This window comes from Athene cunicularia (assembly GCF_003259725.1).
Source record: "Athene cunicularia isolate RWA chromosome 4 unlocalized genomic scaffold, athCun1 chr4_part2, whole genome shotgun sequence".
Lineage (NCBI taxonomy): Eukaryota > Metazoa > Chordata > Aves > Strigiformes > Strigidae > Athene > Athene cunicularia.
Window position 1 is genome coordinate 17,251,087 of NW_020799099.1, and position 19,092 is coordinate 17,270,178.

Genomic DNA, 19,092 nt, shown 5'->3' on the forward strand with positions numbered 1-19,092 from the left:
CCCCGCCTCGCGGGGGGTACGGTGGGGAGAGGCGGCGGTAGCGGCTGCCCGCTCCCGCCGAGGTCCCTCGGGCTGGTTGAGTTGTCGCCCCTGAGCTCCCGCCTTCAACTCCAGGGGGGCGTTCTTTTGTGGCGAGTGTGAGGGGGTTTCCTGGCAGATGGCCTTTTTGGAGGGGATGCTGGGCCTGGTGTGCGCGGCACAGCCGTGCCCGTCATCAGCCCTTGCAAAGGCCTCTGGAGGGTGAGGAGGTGCTGGGGCTGCGGGGTTGACGCGCTGCCGCGGTGCGGTGTTGTGGCAGCCTGGGTGCAGAGGCCACGGGGTACTCAGGGACCCCGAGGACAGCCTTGGGACCCTTGCCTCATCTCACCTCTGCGGTATGATTGCCCACGGGGAGCATGGCCTGTCACCTGGGACGAGGCCAGCCCTCTCTCCAGAAACGTCACGGTGAGGGGAGGCTGGCGTCCAAAACACGGGGCCTCAATCCTGAGGGGCCTGTGGGGCCAGCAGCAGCAAGAGGCACCAGAAGGGCATGGGCAGAGCTCCAGGAGGCTTCTCCAAACCCACTGAGAGCTGATGGCGTGCAGTCTCAGTATTACGCATTTTAATAGTAACGTTGTTTGTTTGTATGCCACTTCTCTAGCCATGGTTTTGTACAGTTTTGGTCTGTTGACTTACAAGCAGTTAATGCTGACGTCTGGTGGTGTGAGAGAAGCGAATGAGGCGTTCTGTACCCTGTCACCGGTACTGTGCCAGAGATGCCTTGTGCTCAGTCCCCAGGGGACTGCCAGTGCAGGATCTCATCTAGAGAAAATCACTTTAGTTAGTGGGAATAAGCAGCCTACTACTAAACTTTGTTTTTTTGGGAGGAGCGTCTGGGAGGCTTCGAGGAGTTGCAAAACCAACTACCATTTACCCTTTGCAGAGGTGGTCAAAGTGCAGTCCAAAGCTAAATGAAGTCCCTTGTATGCTTTTTCCTTTACTGTGATTAGGGCTTAGCAGAGGAGAAGTTCCTTGGGATTTGTGTTAGCACCTTATGTTTTTGTTGATGTTTCTGTTTTGATGCAGTACTTGGGCTTTTAGTATATTGAAAAATTTCTGAGTAGTTTGAAAAGCTTAAACATCAACAATGAATTTTGCTCCTTTCTACAGTGGGAGCAAGGCTGAGGTGCAAACCGGACCCCCTTTAAGTTAATGTCAATTTCTGCTGGTTTTGAGATGTGGTGTTTCATGTCTAGGGCCTGAACAATTGTCACATTCCTCACTTATTCTTTTGGTAATACTTTGGCCTACTATGTTGGAGGATTTTCTCTTTGTAGTCATAAAACTTAGTTTATTAGAGATACAGTGAAGTCACAAGGGCAGCAGCATTGCTAGAAACCCAGATGAATTCACTGATAATTCATGGAAATGAGGTTCCCCTGGTATTTTTTCCTCCGTCATCTTTATGGAGCTTATATTGACAGGTAGTTAGAAGAAAAGTGTCGTATTGAATACTAAAGCAATGATTATGATTCCAGTGAATCCTTGTCAAACAATCAAATTCCTTGTCCTACACGTAGGTTATATTTTAGTCCTTGGAATTAAACTTCAGAAAAAGTTTTAACTGATGCATAATTGTGATATATCATACATTTCTGTAATGCACAATAGCAGTACCAACATCTGGCATATCTTTAGATTTGTAATGATACTTTTTTGTTTTGTTTTTCAGAGAATGCAGATGGTAAATATATTTCGCCATTTCATGACATTCCACTGTTTGCTGAATCTAAAGAGGTATGTGTTTATGCCTTGAACTACAGTTAATTTCAAAATAACAGTTTTGTTGGTATTCTTTAGGTACAAATACAGTTTTTAAAAGCCATCGCTGGTTATTTTTTGTTTGTTTTGGTTTTTTAGAAATTAATGGACAAATGTATAGTATCAGAAATTACCACTTCAACGCAGGCTGTTTTATTATGTAATGCAGGCACAATAACTCCACCCAATTTTCTCTGCTGAGTTCAGTATCTTGCAGTGAAACATGATGATTACTGTGTAGACCAGCCTAGGCGTCTCTGAGTCTCCAGGTGATTTAGGGCAGGGGGAGCCCTCACTGTATCTTACGTTACTTCTCTGTGTTTAAGGTTTGTGTTTATGTGTGCTTGAATTAATTCTTACTATTAATCTTCTTAATTTGGCAATTTTCTACATCTGCAATTAAAAGTGTATGTTTCCTTGCAGTAGGAGACGTACAGCACATGATTATGTATCTTACGGTGTATTTCTTTAAATTTCCAAAAGGAGCATTATAATTGGAAGCCAACAGTAATGCCCAAGAGAGAAGTGGTAATCGCACCTTCGGAGAATTACAAGGCGTGAGGTGCAGCTGAGCACTTTCACGTCTTGTTAGCCACACTCCCTGGAGTTTCATTATAGCAATAATGAAACGCCTGTTTTATGTGTCACCAGTGGGAACTGCCAGTCTTTGGTTTAGACTTAGGGTTGCTTATTATGGTATGCTTGTTACACAAACAGGTTGGGAAGGTTTGGGACGTTTTCTTGATTTGTTGCTGGGTCTCTATGGATGATATGAATGGTGAGAAAGGTCAGCAGCTCTAACATGTTCAGGATGAGACTTCTGAACTAATGAACCAATGTCTTGAATTATTTAAACTGAGAGATTAAAAATAGGCATGAAACCTTTTTGATCAGCAAGACTCTAAGCATGCTGCTTTGTGGAAGAGGTAAGTCTCATTCAGAGAGTCATTACTAAGATGCTCTGTTCAGTGGGTGCTATTGCTGGGAAAGCCATGGGTATTTTCATCACGTGTTTCCTGGGGGCTTTGCTGTCCCTGCATCTAGAGTTTAAGGTTTGAAGAGGTGGATTATAGTCTCTGATTTTTCTGTAGATTATAGTACAGCGATGTCTGATCAGTGTGGAGAGGCTTTAATTTTGGTGTGTGAGCAAGGATTCCACAGGATATAGGGTCCTGAAGGAGGAGCAAGAAAGGAGTTATTGTGAAGGTCTGTTAATTTTGCCTTCTTTTCAGGAAGAGGACATAAGGAGTTGTATGTTATATTCTTTCCTTTCCCTGGTCTAAATTTTGTGGACTTTATTTTGTGATGGATAACTCCAGCCTTATTTTTTCATACTGGTTTTGTTTGTTTATTTTGTTTTTTATCTTTTTCAGCTGAACAGAAGGATGACTGTGTTTTTCAGTTGAGGACAGGCCTAAATTAATGCTTAAATTTTTTAGTAGCTGGGAGAAAGCGGTTGTGTCCATGTACATTTTTATCTTCCTCTGTTAACAGCTGGAAGGTTATAATTTCACAATGAAAGAGAACTTGAGTACTTACTTCTAAAAGTTGTAGTGTAGGCCTTATGCCCACAAAGGGGTGTTTCAATTGCATTGAAAACTACTGTTGTCTGTATTTATGTGAATACAGTATTGCTCTCTAATTTTCTTTGTACACTCTTTACTTCACTCTTCCTCTATAGGATAAAGAGATTCCAGCAAAGAGGTCAAAGACTGCTGGAACTGAGGTACTGCTAAGCTTTTATTTTTTTTGTTACTATTCCCTTTCCAACATCACTGTTCTGCAGAGTGAACTTGCTCTCACTGAATATGGTTGGCATATCTTTAAATGCAAGTCTTTTAGGAGAAGAAGGTTTAAAGGGATTTAATATTCTTCTCTTTGAATGAGCCAGAAATGTCAGCATTCTTTTATTCATCAAGATGTTCTCAAAGGCAAAGACTTTTATACCAGTCTTTGAAAAGTTCATTATGACTATTGCAGCATAAATATGTTAACTTTTTTGCTATTGCATTCGGAAACATTTACCATAAAATCTCCATTAATGAAATATTCATTACGCTGTGACTGTGGATAATCTTTCGTATATATACAAAACTTCAGAAATCATAAGTATGTTAGGGCAGAAATTAGACTTAGTATCTGCTTTTTAGAACTGTTGTTTTCGATACTCATCTGGGAGCCCAAGAGAGAAAAGTCACATCTGCTAATGGTTCAGCGTTAATCATTACTGAAGTTAGATTTAGCAGAAGCCCAAAAAACCATGGAAGATCTGCTCAGGCTTTTTCTGTGAAACAAGATATGTTTGTGCAGGTGTCTTTTCCAAAATGTAGCACTTTTTGCAGTGCTTTCCCTGGTGTAGGAGTACCTAAAACTTAGTAGAAGAAAGTGAAAGAAAAAAATGAAGCAAACTATTCTTTAACACCATGGTGTGTGGGTGTGTGTCCCAATCTTCTCATATCTGTTTGTCCCGTCATACTGTAAAACTGTAACTACCCATCTGATGTGAAAGAACTGTCTTAACTGTCTAGGTTCTCATAGTTCTGCAATTAGTGTGTGGTACACTGGTTCTTCTGTACAACAGTCCCCATGCAATCCTGCATTATATATTTTCTTTCCCTTTGCCCTGTGATTCATTCAAGCTACAGTGCCTAGGTAACGCTTTTTAGATTTCCTGTTGCTTGATGCCTGTTTAAGTACGATTTAGTAGACAGAGAATCATGCATGAAAGATGAATCATTGAGGAGAAGCAGTACGTGCCAGTAGCCTTTCTCTGAAATCATTGTCTTGCAGCATGAATTCTTAATTACTGCTCTTGCTGGAAGTCAAGTGTTCTGTTTCTTACCTGCTTAGGAATACTGTGACAGTACCAGTTGCGAAGCCTGTTTTATGCAGTGTCTAAAACTGTTCAAAACTGCATTTGTCTGTGTAGTGGGAAGCATAATAGCTTGCTGAAAATCACATTTCTAGTACCCTTTTTCTGATCTCTGGATCTGTGGAGTGGGGGGAAAAAAATGCCAGTGAGGCTAAGCAGCTCTTGCTTCCTGGGCCAGTGTAGACTCTGAAAGCTGCTTCACATAACTCCTGCTATGAGAGAGCTGTGGACTGGAGTTTAATAGAACTACAGAAAATGAGCAAAGGCAAAGGTACATTCCAGTCTTTGTGGGCTTCTGATTCAAGTAAGCAAACATGCAGGCTATGGGCTTCGCAAACATGCTTGGTCTTAGATGGTGAAATGTGAGAATGCAAATAATTTAGAAAACCCTTTTTCATCATCATGTTTGGCCGTTGGGGAGAAGAGAGAAAATAGAGGGATCTTTGTGTTCAGGAAAGCAGTTTCTTAACACTGGCCTCTTCAGAAGCTCTCCTCACCTTGACGTAGTGAGAAATGCATCCCTGTGTGTTTGTGTATAGGGAAAGCATGGCTTAATCAGGGGTTAAAGGGGCAGTGAGGAATTTAATGCCACGTACTGATTCCTGAAGACCTTTGAAGCACTGTACTCCTTACTGTTGTCTAGGGATGCAAAGGCTATTATTGTAAACCTGGTGTTCAGTTGATCCTTGCACTGAATTTGGCCAAAATTCAAAGGTGATAGTTCCTCTTGCCCTGGAAATACAGTGGCATCTCTAAAACTTGTGCTTTTAGGGTGACAGTTACTTGTTACTTTCGACAAGGGCAAGCTCTCTTAAGAGTGTTAAATTATGCTGAACTGGTGTTCATCAGATGTCAGTTTAGCTATGGAAAATGAAGATAATTCTGCATGAGTCTCTTCAGTCTATCTCATCTACTTTAAGTTGTTCTTGGTGTTCCTGATGCCAGGAAAACAAGTCTCAAAATAGAGAAATTTCAGCTTTCAGCATTCATGGGGTAGGAGAATGCACATCATACAAGTCTGTTAGCTGTTTTGCAGTCTCAGCTTGTAGTTCTAAGGGAAACGTCATGGTGTTTCTGTATGAACTTTTCTCAGTAGTGCAGCCATTTCTTGAAACATTTTAGACTTTCCCAAATTTCAATTAAATTTTGCTGTGCAGCCAACTGTTGACAACTGATCTTTATGCTTTCATTTTTTCCTTTTTTTTTTTCTTTTTTTCTTTTTTCCTTTTAAACATTGTCCTTTGTTCACAGTGCTACTGGACTGTGGCTCATCTTTTTTGTTCTCGTTAGTCCTCAGGTGCATGCTGCCATGTTCAGTTGATGGCTGATGAGAATCCCTGAAAGAGTGTAAATGAGCAGACAGAAAAGAAATTGAAATGACAGCTGCTTTTTCTTCTTTCTGTCTTGTCAGCTCAGTGTGTCTCAGTGAGGAAGGGTCAAGAAGCCCCCAAGTGTTGCCTCTGTTGCTTTCAGGGCTTTATTTTAACCACTCAGCTACAAAAATGATTAAGGTAATTGTAACCTTTAGCATATCTCTTCTCCCTGTCATGCAGGAGTGATGGTGGATGGCAATCAGGCCTTAAAAAGTGGTGGTTTGTCATTTTATGAAATTATATTGAGTTTTTGTTCCTCTCTTTATTTTTCTGTCCCCTTCCTTGCTCTGCATTGGTTGCTCCATTTCTGCTTCAACTTAGCTGAACCTTCAGAGTTGAGCATTAAATGTTGCAACTTCTGGGCAAAATCATACCTGTTCAAAACCCTCCCCTCACATGCTCCTACGAAGGAACTTTGGAAGACTGGGAAAGGAAATAGTTGAACAAGAAAGGGAAAGTTAGGTAAGTGTGCAGGTTTAAGCCTTACTGGAATCGGAGAGCATGTTGCTGTTGCCCCTCCCCCACCCGCGCCGGTCGGGCTGGAAGTTAGACACAGACCCTGGCTAAAATAACAAGAAATTTAATACAACAGTGTGATAGAACAATCTGAACAACAACAGTATCAATGGTAACAACAATAAACGGCAATAACAGTGAACAAGACAAACGATATACAGAGAAATACCGCTAGCTGGTTTACGGAAAGAAAGGTTCCCCATCGAGCCTGCCAAAGAGCAAGGAAAAGGTTCCGCCCCTGGACCTGACATCAGCATGGTATGAATAACCCGTCTGGAGATCCCTTCCCCCTCTCTCTCTGCTGGGGAAAACTTGACTCTATCTTAGCTGAACCAGGACAGTAAGGAAGAATTGTTTCTGAGAAGGATGTATGCGAGTGAGTCCAGAAGGGTAGGTTGTAAAAATAGTGTCACGAATATGCTTTTTAATTTTTTTTTTTCTTCCTGTGATATTGAGGTTTGTAATAACAAGCCCTGATCAAAATGAGGTATCTTCTGTAAGAAGCCAGAGCTAGCAGTTGTTTTTGCCCATCAGTCTTAATGGAGAGAACTCTGACTCACGGTTTACCTGGGTACGACAGTCTGTATTTTCCTTGCTTTTCTCAACATTTGCTGAATAAGTATGTTGAAGTATATTTGTGTATCTTTTTTATTTTTCTGGTTTTGTTTTCTTATTTCAGAAAACAAAAACTGTTCCTGTTCTCTGTGTGAGAGACGCTTCTGCTTGTCTCGGTAAACACGATATCATGATACATTTAAAATGATGTTCAACTGAAATGAAATGTAGTGAATTGCCAGCCAGTACTAAAGAAAACACCCAGATAAAGCAAACATTTATTTACATCCTATGTGAGTTCCCATGTAATGTAGTTATCATGCAGTTCTTAGGAAATAAAGGATATCGTTTAAATGTACTGGTTGCTCCTTCTGATGTAATTTTCTGCTGATTTTTGTATTCAGTTTTAGGACTTAGGAAATGCACTTTTGACTACTCTGAGCAAATGGATTTTTTTTTTTCCCATCACCTTTTCAAGGTATACTAGAGCCATAAGTACGTATGTCTGTCTTGTGTTCACATTAACCCAAAGTCAAACAAGCTGCTTAATAACCTGGATTGAAAATTCCTCTTGGGCTCAGTCAGGTCACTTCCCTAGCAGATGGGTTCTGTCCCTTTTTCTGAATCTAGGAAACGGTTTCCCCCTCTCTTCTTGCATGCTCCAGGAGACTGTCCTGAAGAAACCATCAGCCAGCAGAGCTGTCGTGAGGCTAGCCTATAGGAACTACTCCATCTGGCCTGTTGAACAGTCTGCTGTCATGAAGTGGAGCCCCTTCTACATTAGGTGCTTGCAGAGTTGGATTAAGTTTGGACTGCAGCAAGCAGCAATCTCATAGGCAGACCAGTTGACTGCTGTCAAACTAAGGCAGTTAAATGGTAAACTTCCCAAAGTAAGTTTTCATTTCATGTGAGATCTTTTTTCTATCACTGGAAGGTGTGTCAAATGGAATGTTGAAATGTTCTCACCATTGCATGAAGGGGGTAGAAGTGCTCATTTGGGAGTTTGGTGAGGTGGAATTTTTGGGTGTAGTGATTTAAAATAAAAATATTAATTATCAGATGCATTCACTATCCAAAACTAACCACTGAATGGCATATGCAGATAGTAATCTCTGAAGACAGGTGGTGTCTGACACTTGCATTTCTGTTTGCAGCTGAGGTAGGCATGGTTTTGCAGCAAGGGATAGGGAAGAACTTTCAAGTGGTTAGAAGGAATAGGTGCTTGGTCTGGGAAGATAAGAGTGATGGAAAAATTCCTGCATGATATTTAGATAAAGAGGGAAACGGGGTAGGAAAGAGGAAGAAAAAAACCCTAAAAAAACAGAGGAGTATATATCTGTCTATCTGTCAAATTATCTAGTATGTGCTCTACTTTCCACACTAGTGAATCCTGTCTCATCACTGTGAAAAAGTGATTGCCCTATAAATAAAACTTTTTATTTTTAAATGTAAGCACTGCATGAAGTTATTAATCTCTTGTAAATGCTTGTGGCAGCTTAGCATTAGACAGAGTACTTTCGGGGATTTTTTTGCATACAGATTAATCTGTCAGGCTGTCACATTTAAGACTCTTGACAATTCACATTTGATTGATACCACAAGTTATGAGGACCTGGTCTTAGAGCTGAGTTAAATCCAAGTGGGGTTTTTTTTGTTGTTGTTGTTTTTGAGAGCAGCATTGTATTCATTTCAGTCCAATTGTTGTCCAGCCCTGAGAGCTGTTTTGTTAAAGACCTGGAATAACTCTTGACCAATTAAAGCTCAAACCCAAGATTTACAGGCTGCTGAAGCCATTGTATTAGGCAAGGTCAGGAAGACATACAGTGACATCTAAACAACAAAAATACAGGACTGTGGTGGAGGGGAAGACATTATGTATAGTTCCAGGAGTACTTGTAAGTTTTCTGCCTGTAGCTACCAGTCAGAACAATTCCTTGACCTGCTTGGCAGTTCCCTAAGAGTTGCTTGTCAGCACTGGCTCTCATGCTGTGTATTTCTTTTTTCCAAGTGTTTCCCAGATGGATGTGCAGACTTTATTTGGCTGTTTTCCAATCTTTCCCTTACCTGCTGCTGCATGTATGTTGCTTTCTTCTGCTTCCTTAGTGTTGACATCTTTGAGCTCTCTTTCTGATTACTTCTCTGTTTGAGCTGTTCTTATGTATGTAAGATGTACTTTATGAAACTGATCTGAAGCACCTTTCTCTTTTTTTTTTTTTTTTTTTAATTGTTTTGTTTGGTTATGATCTGATTGGGGAAAGTGATTCTATCTGACATGCCACTGATTGCATTATGGGCATGGTACTTATGGATGGCAAATTGAATGTAAATTTGCCGGGAATTTGCTGTCATGGGAGAAACGCTGAGTGACAGCTGGGGTTTTCCATTGCTTTCTTACTTTCCATATTCCAGGTTTGTTTGGGAAGGAGATCATAGAACCACTGGAATTACTTTAATCAGACTGTTGTATTGACCTCAGTAATGGTATTTGTTTGTTGGAGCTGCAGGATACAAGGGGCAAAAATACGAATATTGGTCTGCCTGAGCCTTAACTGCAGTGTAGTTAAAGAGTCAGTGTAAATCTTCATCTAGGTTAACTATATATTTTTTTCCTACAAATCTCTGCAAAAACACTGAACTGTTGCGATTTTTGATACCAATGTGAGTTTTCTTTGGCTGTGAAGAGATGTCCCAGGCAATGTGATATTTTGAGATTATGTTAGTAAACTAGGAGAAAACAAGTTGTAGACGTATCTGGGTGATTTGGTCTAGTCACCCATTTCAGTTAATAATTTACTCCTTGGTAGTGCCTAACTCTGACAGCTTCAGAAGAGAAAACCTTATGGCAATTACACGGTTTTTCTCTGGAAAACGTCACTTTAACCTCCTCAGCAAGAAGGACATAGATAACTTATTTTTCTTCTAAAAACGTGAGAGTTTACGTGTGTTAAGATTATTGCCCCACACCCCCTTTCTTAAAACAACTTTCAGTTTGGTTTTTTTAGGAAGAAGGCTAACACAAACATGAGGTTATCTGGGTCCATGTCTTCCTCTGCCATCACTTTTGGATTCATTTTGCCTTACTTCAAGCAGATTTGACTGAGAATCAGAAATGTTGGTGATTGTTGCATTTGCATAGGTTTTGAAAAAAATGAATGAGGCAAAAGAGGGTCTGAATTAATAAGTCCTCAGGGGGAAAAAAAACAAGCATCATCCTTTCCAGTGCTTGAGGGAAGCTAACTATGTACTGTAGAAATGTCCAATCCTCTTTGACTAGTAGACTGAACCCCTGCCTTGTGGCAGATCATTCCATTGACTGTCTGAATATTTTGTGAAGAGTAATATTGATACAGGAATAAAAAACATCATGTGGATTTCCACTATTTGTAGTTGTTCACGTTTTCAATGGGGTGGGGTGGGAAAATGTTGAATCAAGGGGGCTGAATATCACTGTGTGGCACTTAATGACTTGTACTTAACATAAAGGAGCTGGAACAGAAGGATGTTATATATGTTGATGCTGAATACAGAGGACAGAATTTGTCTTATTGTAAAATACTAATTGACAAGTGGATTTTGTCTTCAGTTCTGTCATTTTATGTTTCAGGTCCTGTTTAATATGATTGTAGAAGTGCCTCGTTGGACAAATGCAAAAATGGAGGTAATTAAGAAAAAATATTATATAGGTATTTATGAAAGTTATGACAATGCGGTTGCTTTCAGCAGTCAGTTTAATCAGAGTGTGGATTACTCTATACATAAAATTTTCTCTGTTAAATTAATTTGAAGTTGTGCATATGGACACTTTCCTTGCGATTATAACAAACGTTAAGGTTCTAATTTTGTTTTCCTTCTGCAGGTGAGCATGGCTTATTGACAGCCCTCTGACTGCAGAGTGCAGCATACCTGCACTACACAGTCCTAGAGTACTGGCTTGCAGGACATTGTCCAACGTTTAATTTTACTCTTGCTTGCTCATAGAGCATTCCACTCAGAATTTAGTTCTTTTCATTTCCACTGTATAGTGTGCTAGGCCAAATCCTGAGGAGTTGCAAGTTTAAAAAGCATTTCCTTGTGACAGAAAAAATACTTGGGGACCTCACTGATTGAAAGTACCTACTCCTGTAGGGAAATTATTTTAAAAGTAGAGCCTAGTGGGTTGTTCCTCTGCAGTTACAATAGAGAAGGTGAATAATGTAGTGTTTGTGAAACAACAGATCTCACCAGGATATATCCTACCTTCCTGAACATTTGTATTAATTTTACGGATGCTTCCCAGATGCTTTTGAGGAAGTTTGTGGTTGAGCTGTTAACTATTTTGATTATTAAAAGTAACATCAAAGAACCTCCCCAGCCTGTTTTTTCACGATTTTATTTTCTCCTTTCCCTGATGCTAGAAAATCATTTGAACTGTGTTTACCACCACAGTTGTTACTCCACAAGCAGGGTTACTTTGGAGATTTACCTTGTATTTTAAGATGATGATTTATTGTGGAAGCTGGGTTCTCTTTTGCAGAGTTTCACTTTGACAATGCTATTTGAACTGTTTGCGTAAAGCTTAGGTCGCTCTTCCTCCCCTTCTCTCGGCACGTTATGTCAAGGGCAGAAACATTTGTTGTCTTCATAGGTTCAGAAATTGGTGGGTTTAGCTTTTCTTGATTGATAGAGGAGACTGAATGTGGTTCTCTAATCTGTAACTTTTCATATACTTGAAATTTCCTTCATTAATCGTTAAGGCAGTTGTCTTGGCAGCCCTTCAGTCCAGACTGTGTTAAGGTGCTAATACCAAATCTTGTCTGCATCTCTGTGCTGAGATTCCCTCACATGGTATGGAGGCTAGAATATTAAACCTTGCCTTAGGATGAATGTTTCTCACTCTTACATCCCCAGTACCAGATCTCCTGCTCATCAGTTTGTTGTATTTCAGTTGTTCTTCCCTTGCTTTTACTGAAGGTGCTTTTCCTGAAACTTTTGTCTGCTGTTGTTAGTTACTTCTCTTTGTCCTGGTTTACATCAAGAAAAAGTGTTGCTGAACTCTGCTTCTGTCAAAGTCCCAAGTGGCCTGTTTGAGGTCTCCATTGTTAAGTTAGCACCAAAAGCAGGTAGAATCAAGCGTGAAACCAGAAATACATGAACCTTGATCTCAGTTCTTGGGGAGGGTTTACCTGTGGAATAAGTTCATGCTGTTGACAGTTTGGCGTGGTTCAAAAAGGTGGAATTTCTTGGAGATGGCTTTGGTGGTGGTGCTTTAGGTAAATTACAAGGATGTTGTAAAACAAGTATAGGGTAAGAGGTGTGTGCTTAGGCACACAAGCTGTGTACTGCCTGAGTCAGTGTAACCACCGAGTCGGTAACAAATGCGAAGCCGTTCAGATGAGTGTTTGTAAACAGGAGCCAAGCTAACATGGATTGGATTGTGGTGTGGCATGTCACAAAGATGGTCACGGTGAATTAGCTGGTGTGTGGTAGGTAACTCACATGGCAGTGGGTTTGTATTTGAGCTTTTGGGGAGGATGACAATAATAAACTGTTCAGCTTTCATTAGTTTAGTCCTTCTGTGAGTGCTTCTTTGGGAAGAAGAATGCTTTCTTCTAACAGTGGCTTAACTTGTTCCAAATCTGTGTTAAGTCGGCATTTGGTGACTATGCAGAACTTGTGCTTGTGAAAAAGCATTTGTGTGCTGAGAGGTGATGGAGAAAAGAGATGTAGTCAACAGGAGAGCAATGAACAGAGGCTGAGAAGAAGGTTAAACACTTCTGCTTTTGCTGTCAAAGCTCCTGTTGTCAGAAGAACTTGGGCCACTATTTGCATGTCTGTTGAGCTTGTACTATAAAGTGCAAGAGCTTCTAACTTAAGTTCTTCCAGTATTTATGTTTGACTATGACAGTCTCCTTATAAATTTATGACTTTCTCTTCTAGATTCATTTTTTCTTGCATACTTCACAACGTTATTTAAAACCTTAATAAGCTGCTTTTTGAACATGACCCTTGAGATTTAGAGTGAGGCCATCGTACTTTTAATACTTCTCAAACCACAAGCACATGCTCCCAGATGGATCTTTCTAACTGGTTGGGTACAGAATGAATTGCTTTCCATTTCACCATCTCTTTCTCTCTCTCTCTCTCTCTCTCTTTTTCATGATCTGCTTAGATTGCCACTGAGGAGCCGTTGAATCCCATTAAACAAGATATAAAGAAAGGCAAGCTTCGATATGTGGCAAATATCTTTCCTCACAAGGGTTATATATGGAATTATGGTGCCCTCCCACAGGTAACATTTTTGTTATAATGGTGAAAGTTTTCTATCTTCTTTGTAAATTGCCTTGTAAATCTTGGATACTACCTGAATGCAAATCAGTTGCAGGAGGGATGTTTCTCTTTGATACATTTGTAAATTAGGATTTTTTTATGTTGAGCTTTATTGTATCCATAAATTTTGATCAGAATTTGGGTGTGGGTGTAAGGATGCGTTGTGTTTCAGGAAAGAGTTAAATGATCATGAAATCTCAGATCTTTAGTCTGTGTCTCTCTGCTGTAGTGAAAGAATTAAACTGTCATGGTCTGCTATTCAAGAATACTTTGTCAAGTAGCCCTTTCTGCTTAACAAGACATTTTTTAAAAAAACTAATATAGGATTTCCATGTGTTGTAGCATAAATTTTAATTGGGATTTCTTAAATATCTTTAACAAAGAGGAACACAAGGACTGCTCTTTTTTAGATTAAACCTCAACTGCTAACTTTTCTCTGAACTGTGAGACTTTACTGATGATGACACATTCAAAACTTTGAGCCTTGAAAAAGCCCAACTAATGACTGAAATTTTGAGCATAATGAAAAGTTTTAAACTTTATTCATTTCCGTGAACAACAAATTGGACTTAAATTAGTATTTTAATAAGTACTTAAAAAAAGAACATGATGGAGCTAGGAAAGAATGATCTATTTTCTTTACACTTAAAGTTAACTCCTGAAAATCTGCTTGTTTATTTCATCCGTGAAGAAGCAGGTGCTGGAGTATAGCAATGAAGTTCTTACCAGTCAGCAGTCTCAGTAGACAAAGTTTCCATGTAGGTATAGTTGGAAACCAGCAGTTCCATTTAGTGTTTTGAAATTCATGTGTGCCTTAGTACAAAGCAAAAACTAAACATTTGAACATTTTTCTTCACAAAGTGCATTATTTTGGACTGATGACACTTTCCCCAGGAGAAGCGTTCAGCTTCCCTTGTTGCCTTGTGAGTCCAAGAGGGCTGGAGATAATTGTCATTTTTATTTTCTGCAATAACTCAAAATACCAGTTGGATCATTAAACCTCCATTTGTTGACATCTAGATGATACTCCAGATTCCTACTAGCCACTGTAACAAACAAAATCCAGCTCAGTGCCTCCATTATCACAAGAAGGCTTTTCATCAGGATCAGCAGTTGCCAGAGGTTCAACCTTAGTATATAACTTAAAGCTATGTATTTGTGGCTGCTGTTTTCTTCTCTGTTCCACAGCATAAAAAAATAACAGTAGGACTATCATTATTGCAGGAGTTGCTATACTGTCCAGAGGACAATACCATTCCTAGCGAGCTTTCCTTCTAACCTACAGGTGGAGGGGTGCAGCTGGGCAGGAGAATAGTACTGGTATAATGCAGCCTTAAATAAAAAGCACTTTGGAAGAGTATTGGAAAAATAAGTTCTAAGTTGAAATCCTCTCTTGGCTCCACTTCAGCAATTTTTTGGTAATGATTCTGCTACTTAAACACCTGAGCATTTGCTTTTCACTGTTTTGCCTTTTAATATCAGTCAAACTCTCAAAACCAAGTTTGAGGTGGAGGTTTGACCATGGACAGCAGGAGCTCATAGAGCTTCCTCGAAGAAAAGTTTTCTAACACTGTTTCAACAAAACTTTATTGGACTCAAAATTATTACCAGGGAAACTTCTCCAGTTCAGAACAAGTTACTCATTACTAGCCAGTAAGAGACAGAACAAGTACTGGTCAAGTAATTAAGTTAACTTGGCTATGATTCCTTGGTTGTACAGAGCTCGGAGCAGGGCATGAACATGCCTCCTGGAGAAGCTTCTTTGGTCTTAAACTGCTGGCTGTTCTTGGGAATGTACACATCTCAAAATACTCAGAAATATTTCATACCTAAATCTAAAAATGTAAAAAAGCTAATTGAGTTCTGACAAATCCATACGTAGGAGCTTGGTTAGCTCAAAGCATAGATGTTTTTGAAAACAACTTATGTTAGTGCCATAGTATTTAAAGAGTATAAGAATGTAATGGTATGATGTCCTAGCTTAATCCCACAACCACTAATAACCAGAAAAATACTCATTCAGGGTCCTCTGATACCCTAACCACTGCAGTGATTAAGGTATCTGTTGAATCATGAATGCAGTTAATATTTTTGTTTTGTCCTCAGTAATCTTCATGTTACTTGTCCTGAGTATGAGGGTGAGTTATGCAGCGTCAGTCAGGCTGTTTATTTGTTTTTTCTTTTCCATTGAGCAAGCTTGTTCTCAGAAAGCTGATGTTTTTATTGGTGTTTTTATTTATCTTAGTAATTTAGAGGTTGGATGAATTGTAATTGCAGATCAACTGGTAACTGATAATTCTTTTTCCTTTGACAGACCTGGGAAGATCCAAACCATACAGATAACATTACAGGATGCTGTGGGGATAATGATCCTATTGATGTTTGTGAAATAGGTTCAAAGGTTTGTCTTTATCAGGATTAATTTAATTTATTAAGGTTAATTTAATAATTTGGTAACAACTTTTGGAGGAGAAGCTGGTAATAGTTTAAGGGGGTCACAAAAGTATGAATAGAGGATCTGAGGAGGTAATAGGTAAGGAAATTGTGTGGTTTTAAAAAAGAAGAAAAAGCAAGATTTGGTAAAGTCTGTGTACTGGATAAGAGGGAAAAGAGGTGAACACCACCCTGAAGTTCTGTGATTGGACAGTGAATTCTGGGTGGAGGAGGCGGGGGGTAAAATTCTGGGGAAAGGAAAAGATTTCTTTCTTTTTTCCCCGTTAGTAGTACGGGACCTGGGAACAGGTTTCTGAAAGATGAGGAAGTATGGCAGCATTGTACTTAAATTACAAGATCAGACCCACAAAGGAGGTAAGTTTGAGTTTTCTCATGAGTGCAAACAGAAGTAGATCCCTGTTCTCTAGCGGAGAAGACAGGAACCTGTTGCAGTATTCCAGAGTTATGAGATATGGAGTGAATGGATGAAGAAGAGGTGCAGCAAGCACTGCTAGTAGGTATAGGGAAAAGTTTTAGCTCACTGAAAAAAATTCTACATATCTGGAGACAGCAAAGAATGAAGCAATCCTCCATGGTTATGATAGGGTTATGAAATGGATGAGTTTAGAAGAGGATCTGTTGGGATATTTTAGGTAAAGGAAAATTTAGTTGGTGGCCTCAGTAAAGGTGGTTTTATTTGAGGAAGGGTAGCTAAAGCTGAATTTCAAGAGATCCAGAAAGAGTTTTAAAGGGAATATTAGTTGGTAGGGAGAAGGTTCCCAAGAAAATGCAAAAAAAGATTTGTGCTCATATTTTTGGGGAAGGCAGGTGTGTATATTGGAGTCTAAAGGAAGGAACAGCATGAGATAGGTGACGATCAGAAGTTGTAAAAGTAGAGAGTCAAGAGGCAAGAAAGAGTTAAAAAATGTGTATGAGATGCTTCTGATTTGCAGTTTGTTGTGAAGATCAAGAAGTTGTGTGGGAAGTGGGGTAGAAGAGAAGAAAAAAATTTTCTGGCTTCTCTGCTTAAATAAATGTTGACTGGAGAATGGAGAGTTGAAGAATAGCAATGGTGGTAGAAAGGCTAGTAATGTTAAATAACTGTGTACTGGTTTTACAGAAGTATCTTGCAATTCTGTTACCTGCTGGTCAAAAATGTAATAAAAGTGTTGTGTCTGTAAGGTAAAAAAGAAAAATTCTCTGGACTGTTTTCCAAATTTTTGTGAGATTGTGTTCTCTTTCAGATTCGTTCTTCTGGTGAGATTGTTCAGGTGAAGGTCTTGGGTGTTTTAGCTCTTGTTGATGAAGGAGAGACAGATTGGAAGATAATTGCAATAAGCGTGGATGACCCAGAAGCCCAGAAAATCCATGGCAAGTATTTTTATCTTTCTTAATGCAAGTTATGTCAGCAACTTGCACAGTAGAATGGTACCAGAGTTTAGGCCACTCAAGACAAGAAGAGGCAGACAGTGGAAAGGCCAAGACTTCTTTATTGTTTTGTTGTTGTTTAAATTGGGTGCTTCCTTCAAGGAGGACATACGTGCTTTCACACTAAGCTTTTGATACTTGGATTTTTCAAGAGGACCTGTCATGCAGAAAATCTTTTGACTTCTGAAACATAACTGCCTTAGAAAATGACCTCTTAAAATTACAGGGTTATCTCCTGTGTAATAGTGCATATTTACCCACTCAGATTATGTAGCACACTGCTATTTTCCTTCTTGAAAGTGTTTGTTCCTTTTATGTTTGTAGGCATTGTGTTGCATTTTGAAAAGGGCTGTACCTTTTCAATATTTTGTCACTTGTAACTGGGTTACTTCCGGAGTTTGTTGCCTAGTATGAACAATTAGCTTGAACCTTTTAGCTTGAAAATTTGAAAAGTAAACTACTACTAATGCAGCTCACCCTAGTATCAGCCTTGGTGATGGGTAGCTGTGCAGGGGGACATACCCTGTCCAGACTTGTTCTCCTTGACCATGCTTCTGGTATCCAGATGGAATTCAAGTACTAAAATGTGTCAGTGTGAATAGCACGTGAGGTATAATTCTGCTTGCAGACTGTTCAATAAGAAGATGATGCAGATGTGTTAAAACTGCAGGGAGTTAGGTTTTTATAGCACAGGAAAAGTTCAGCTTTTCTCTGGGTAAACGGAGGTTCACTTCCTCAAATGCAGTGTTACTGTGAGCCAACAGAATTAAGTGAGGAGGTTTTGTCTCAGTGGTTGTTACGAGGCCAAAAAACATATATGCTGTCAGGTATGTACAATTAGATACTGTTCATTGTTGTTGGGGAGTACCATGGCACAGAGTGGCCTTCCTGTAGGAATAGGGCTATCCAGTAGCTTTTTAAGGAATTATGTTTCTCAGCTATTGAGGCTTTTTCTGGGTTTCTGAATGTAAAGTAAGTATATCACTGCACTGGCCCTTCATTCTCAGTTTTCTTGCAGGTTGCTTTCACATGGAGAATACTTGGCTTGTGGGGAAAGAAGGGGAGAAGAGGAAATGAGGAAAAGGAAACTCTTGGGTTGATGCTGATTAAAATCATTGGGCAGATGAATTACTTTGTAGTGTTTATGACTCTTTAACTACTTTGACAGTTAGAGCTTAAGGAAATAGTAAGTAATAGTTTGCTGTTAATGTTAGAGTCAATTTAAACCTCTCTATAATGTGCAGTGATATGCAATATAAGTGTCAGTAGTTAAAAGACAAGTAATTAGCACTTTATTTCTATACACTGTTCTGTTTAATTCTTACGTTTTTTCCTTAACAATTTATCTGAGAGTTTAATCAGAAAAATGGGTGAGAGAATTGAAAAGGAGTCCACTAAGTAGGGGCAAAACTAGGTTAGTTTATGCCACCGGGTTAAGTAGTTCTAATTGAAAGCCCTCTAGTTTGGTTTTGTTTCATTTTTTCAAGTGATGACTGATTTGTCAGCTGTGTTACAGCTTTAGTTTGTTTGAGAGGGGAGTAAGATTTTTAGACTTGTTTAAACAAACAAACAAAAAAAGGGCAAACCATTGCCTGTAGTTGATTACTGTGTGTATCCTTTTCTTATCAGGGAATAGAAGAAAAATAAGAAAAAATAATAAGAATAGAAGAAATAATAAAAACTTAAGAGAACTGTCTTTCTGAGATTCAGAGAAGTGCAGAAATGCTTATCCAGTTTAATATGATTTCCCTTTGGGATTGGAGTTGCAGTCCAGGATTTACAAAAGGAAAGAAAAAGGAAAAAAATAAA

At 39.4% G+C, this 19,092-nt stretch overlaps 1 protein-coding gene across 3 annotated transcripts in view; it reads left to right on the top strand.

The window, feature by feature from the left end:
• The window catches only part of PPA2 (pyrophosphatase (inorganic) 2), a 38,303-nt gene that overhangs the window by 1,494 nt on the left and 17,717 nt on the right, over positions 1-19,092 (top strand). The window contains exons 1-7 of one of the 3 annotated variants that reach the window (XM_026847525.1): positions 177-240; positions 1,712-1,776; positions 3,482-3,526; positions 10,721-10,774; positions 13,265-13,384; positions 15,737-15,823; positions 17,100-17,226. In XM_026847525.1, coding sequence (XP_026703326.1) covers positions 10,733-10,774; positions 13,265-13,384; positions 15,737-15,823; positions 17,100-17,226 — 376 coding nt within the window. In that variant the 5' untranslated portion in view covers positions 177-240; positions 1,712-1,776; positions 3,482-3,526; positions 10,721-10,732. Of the gene's footprint in view, positions 1-176; positions 241-1,711; positions 1,777-3,481; positions 3,527-8,952; positions 9,012-10,720; positions 10,775-13,264; positions 13,385-15,736; positions 15,824-17,099; positions 17,227-19,092 lie in introns of those variants that run through there. The other 2 variants (XM_026847524.1, XM_026847523.1) reach the window with 2 other exon arrangements.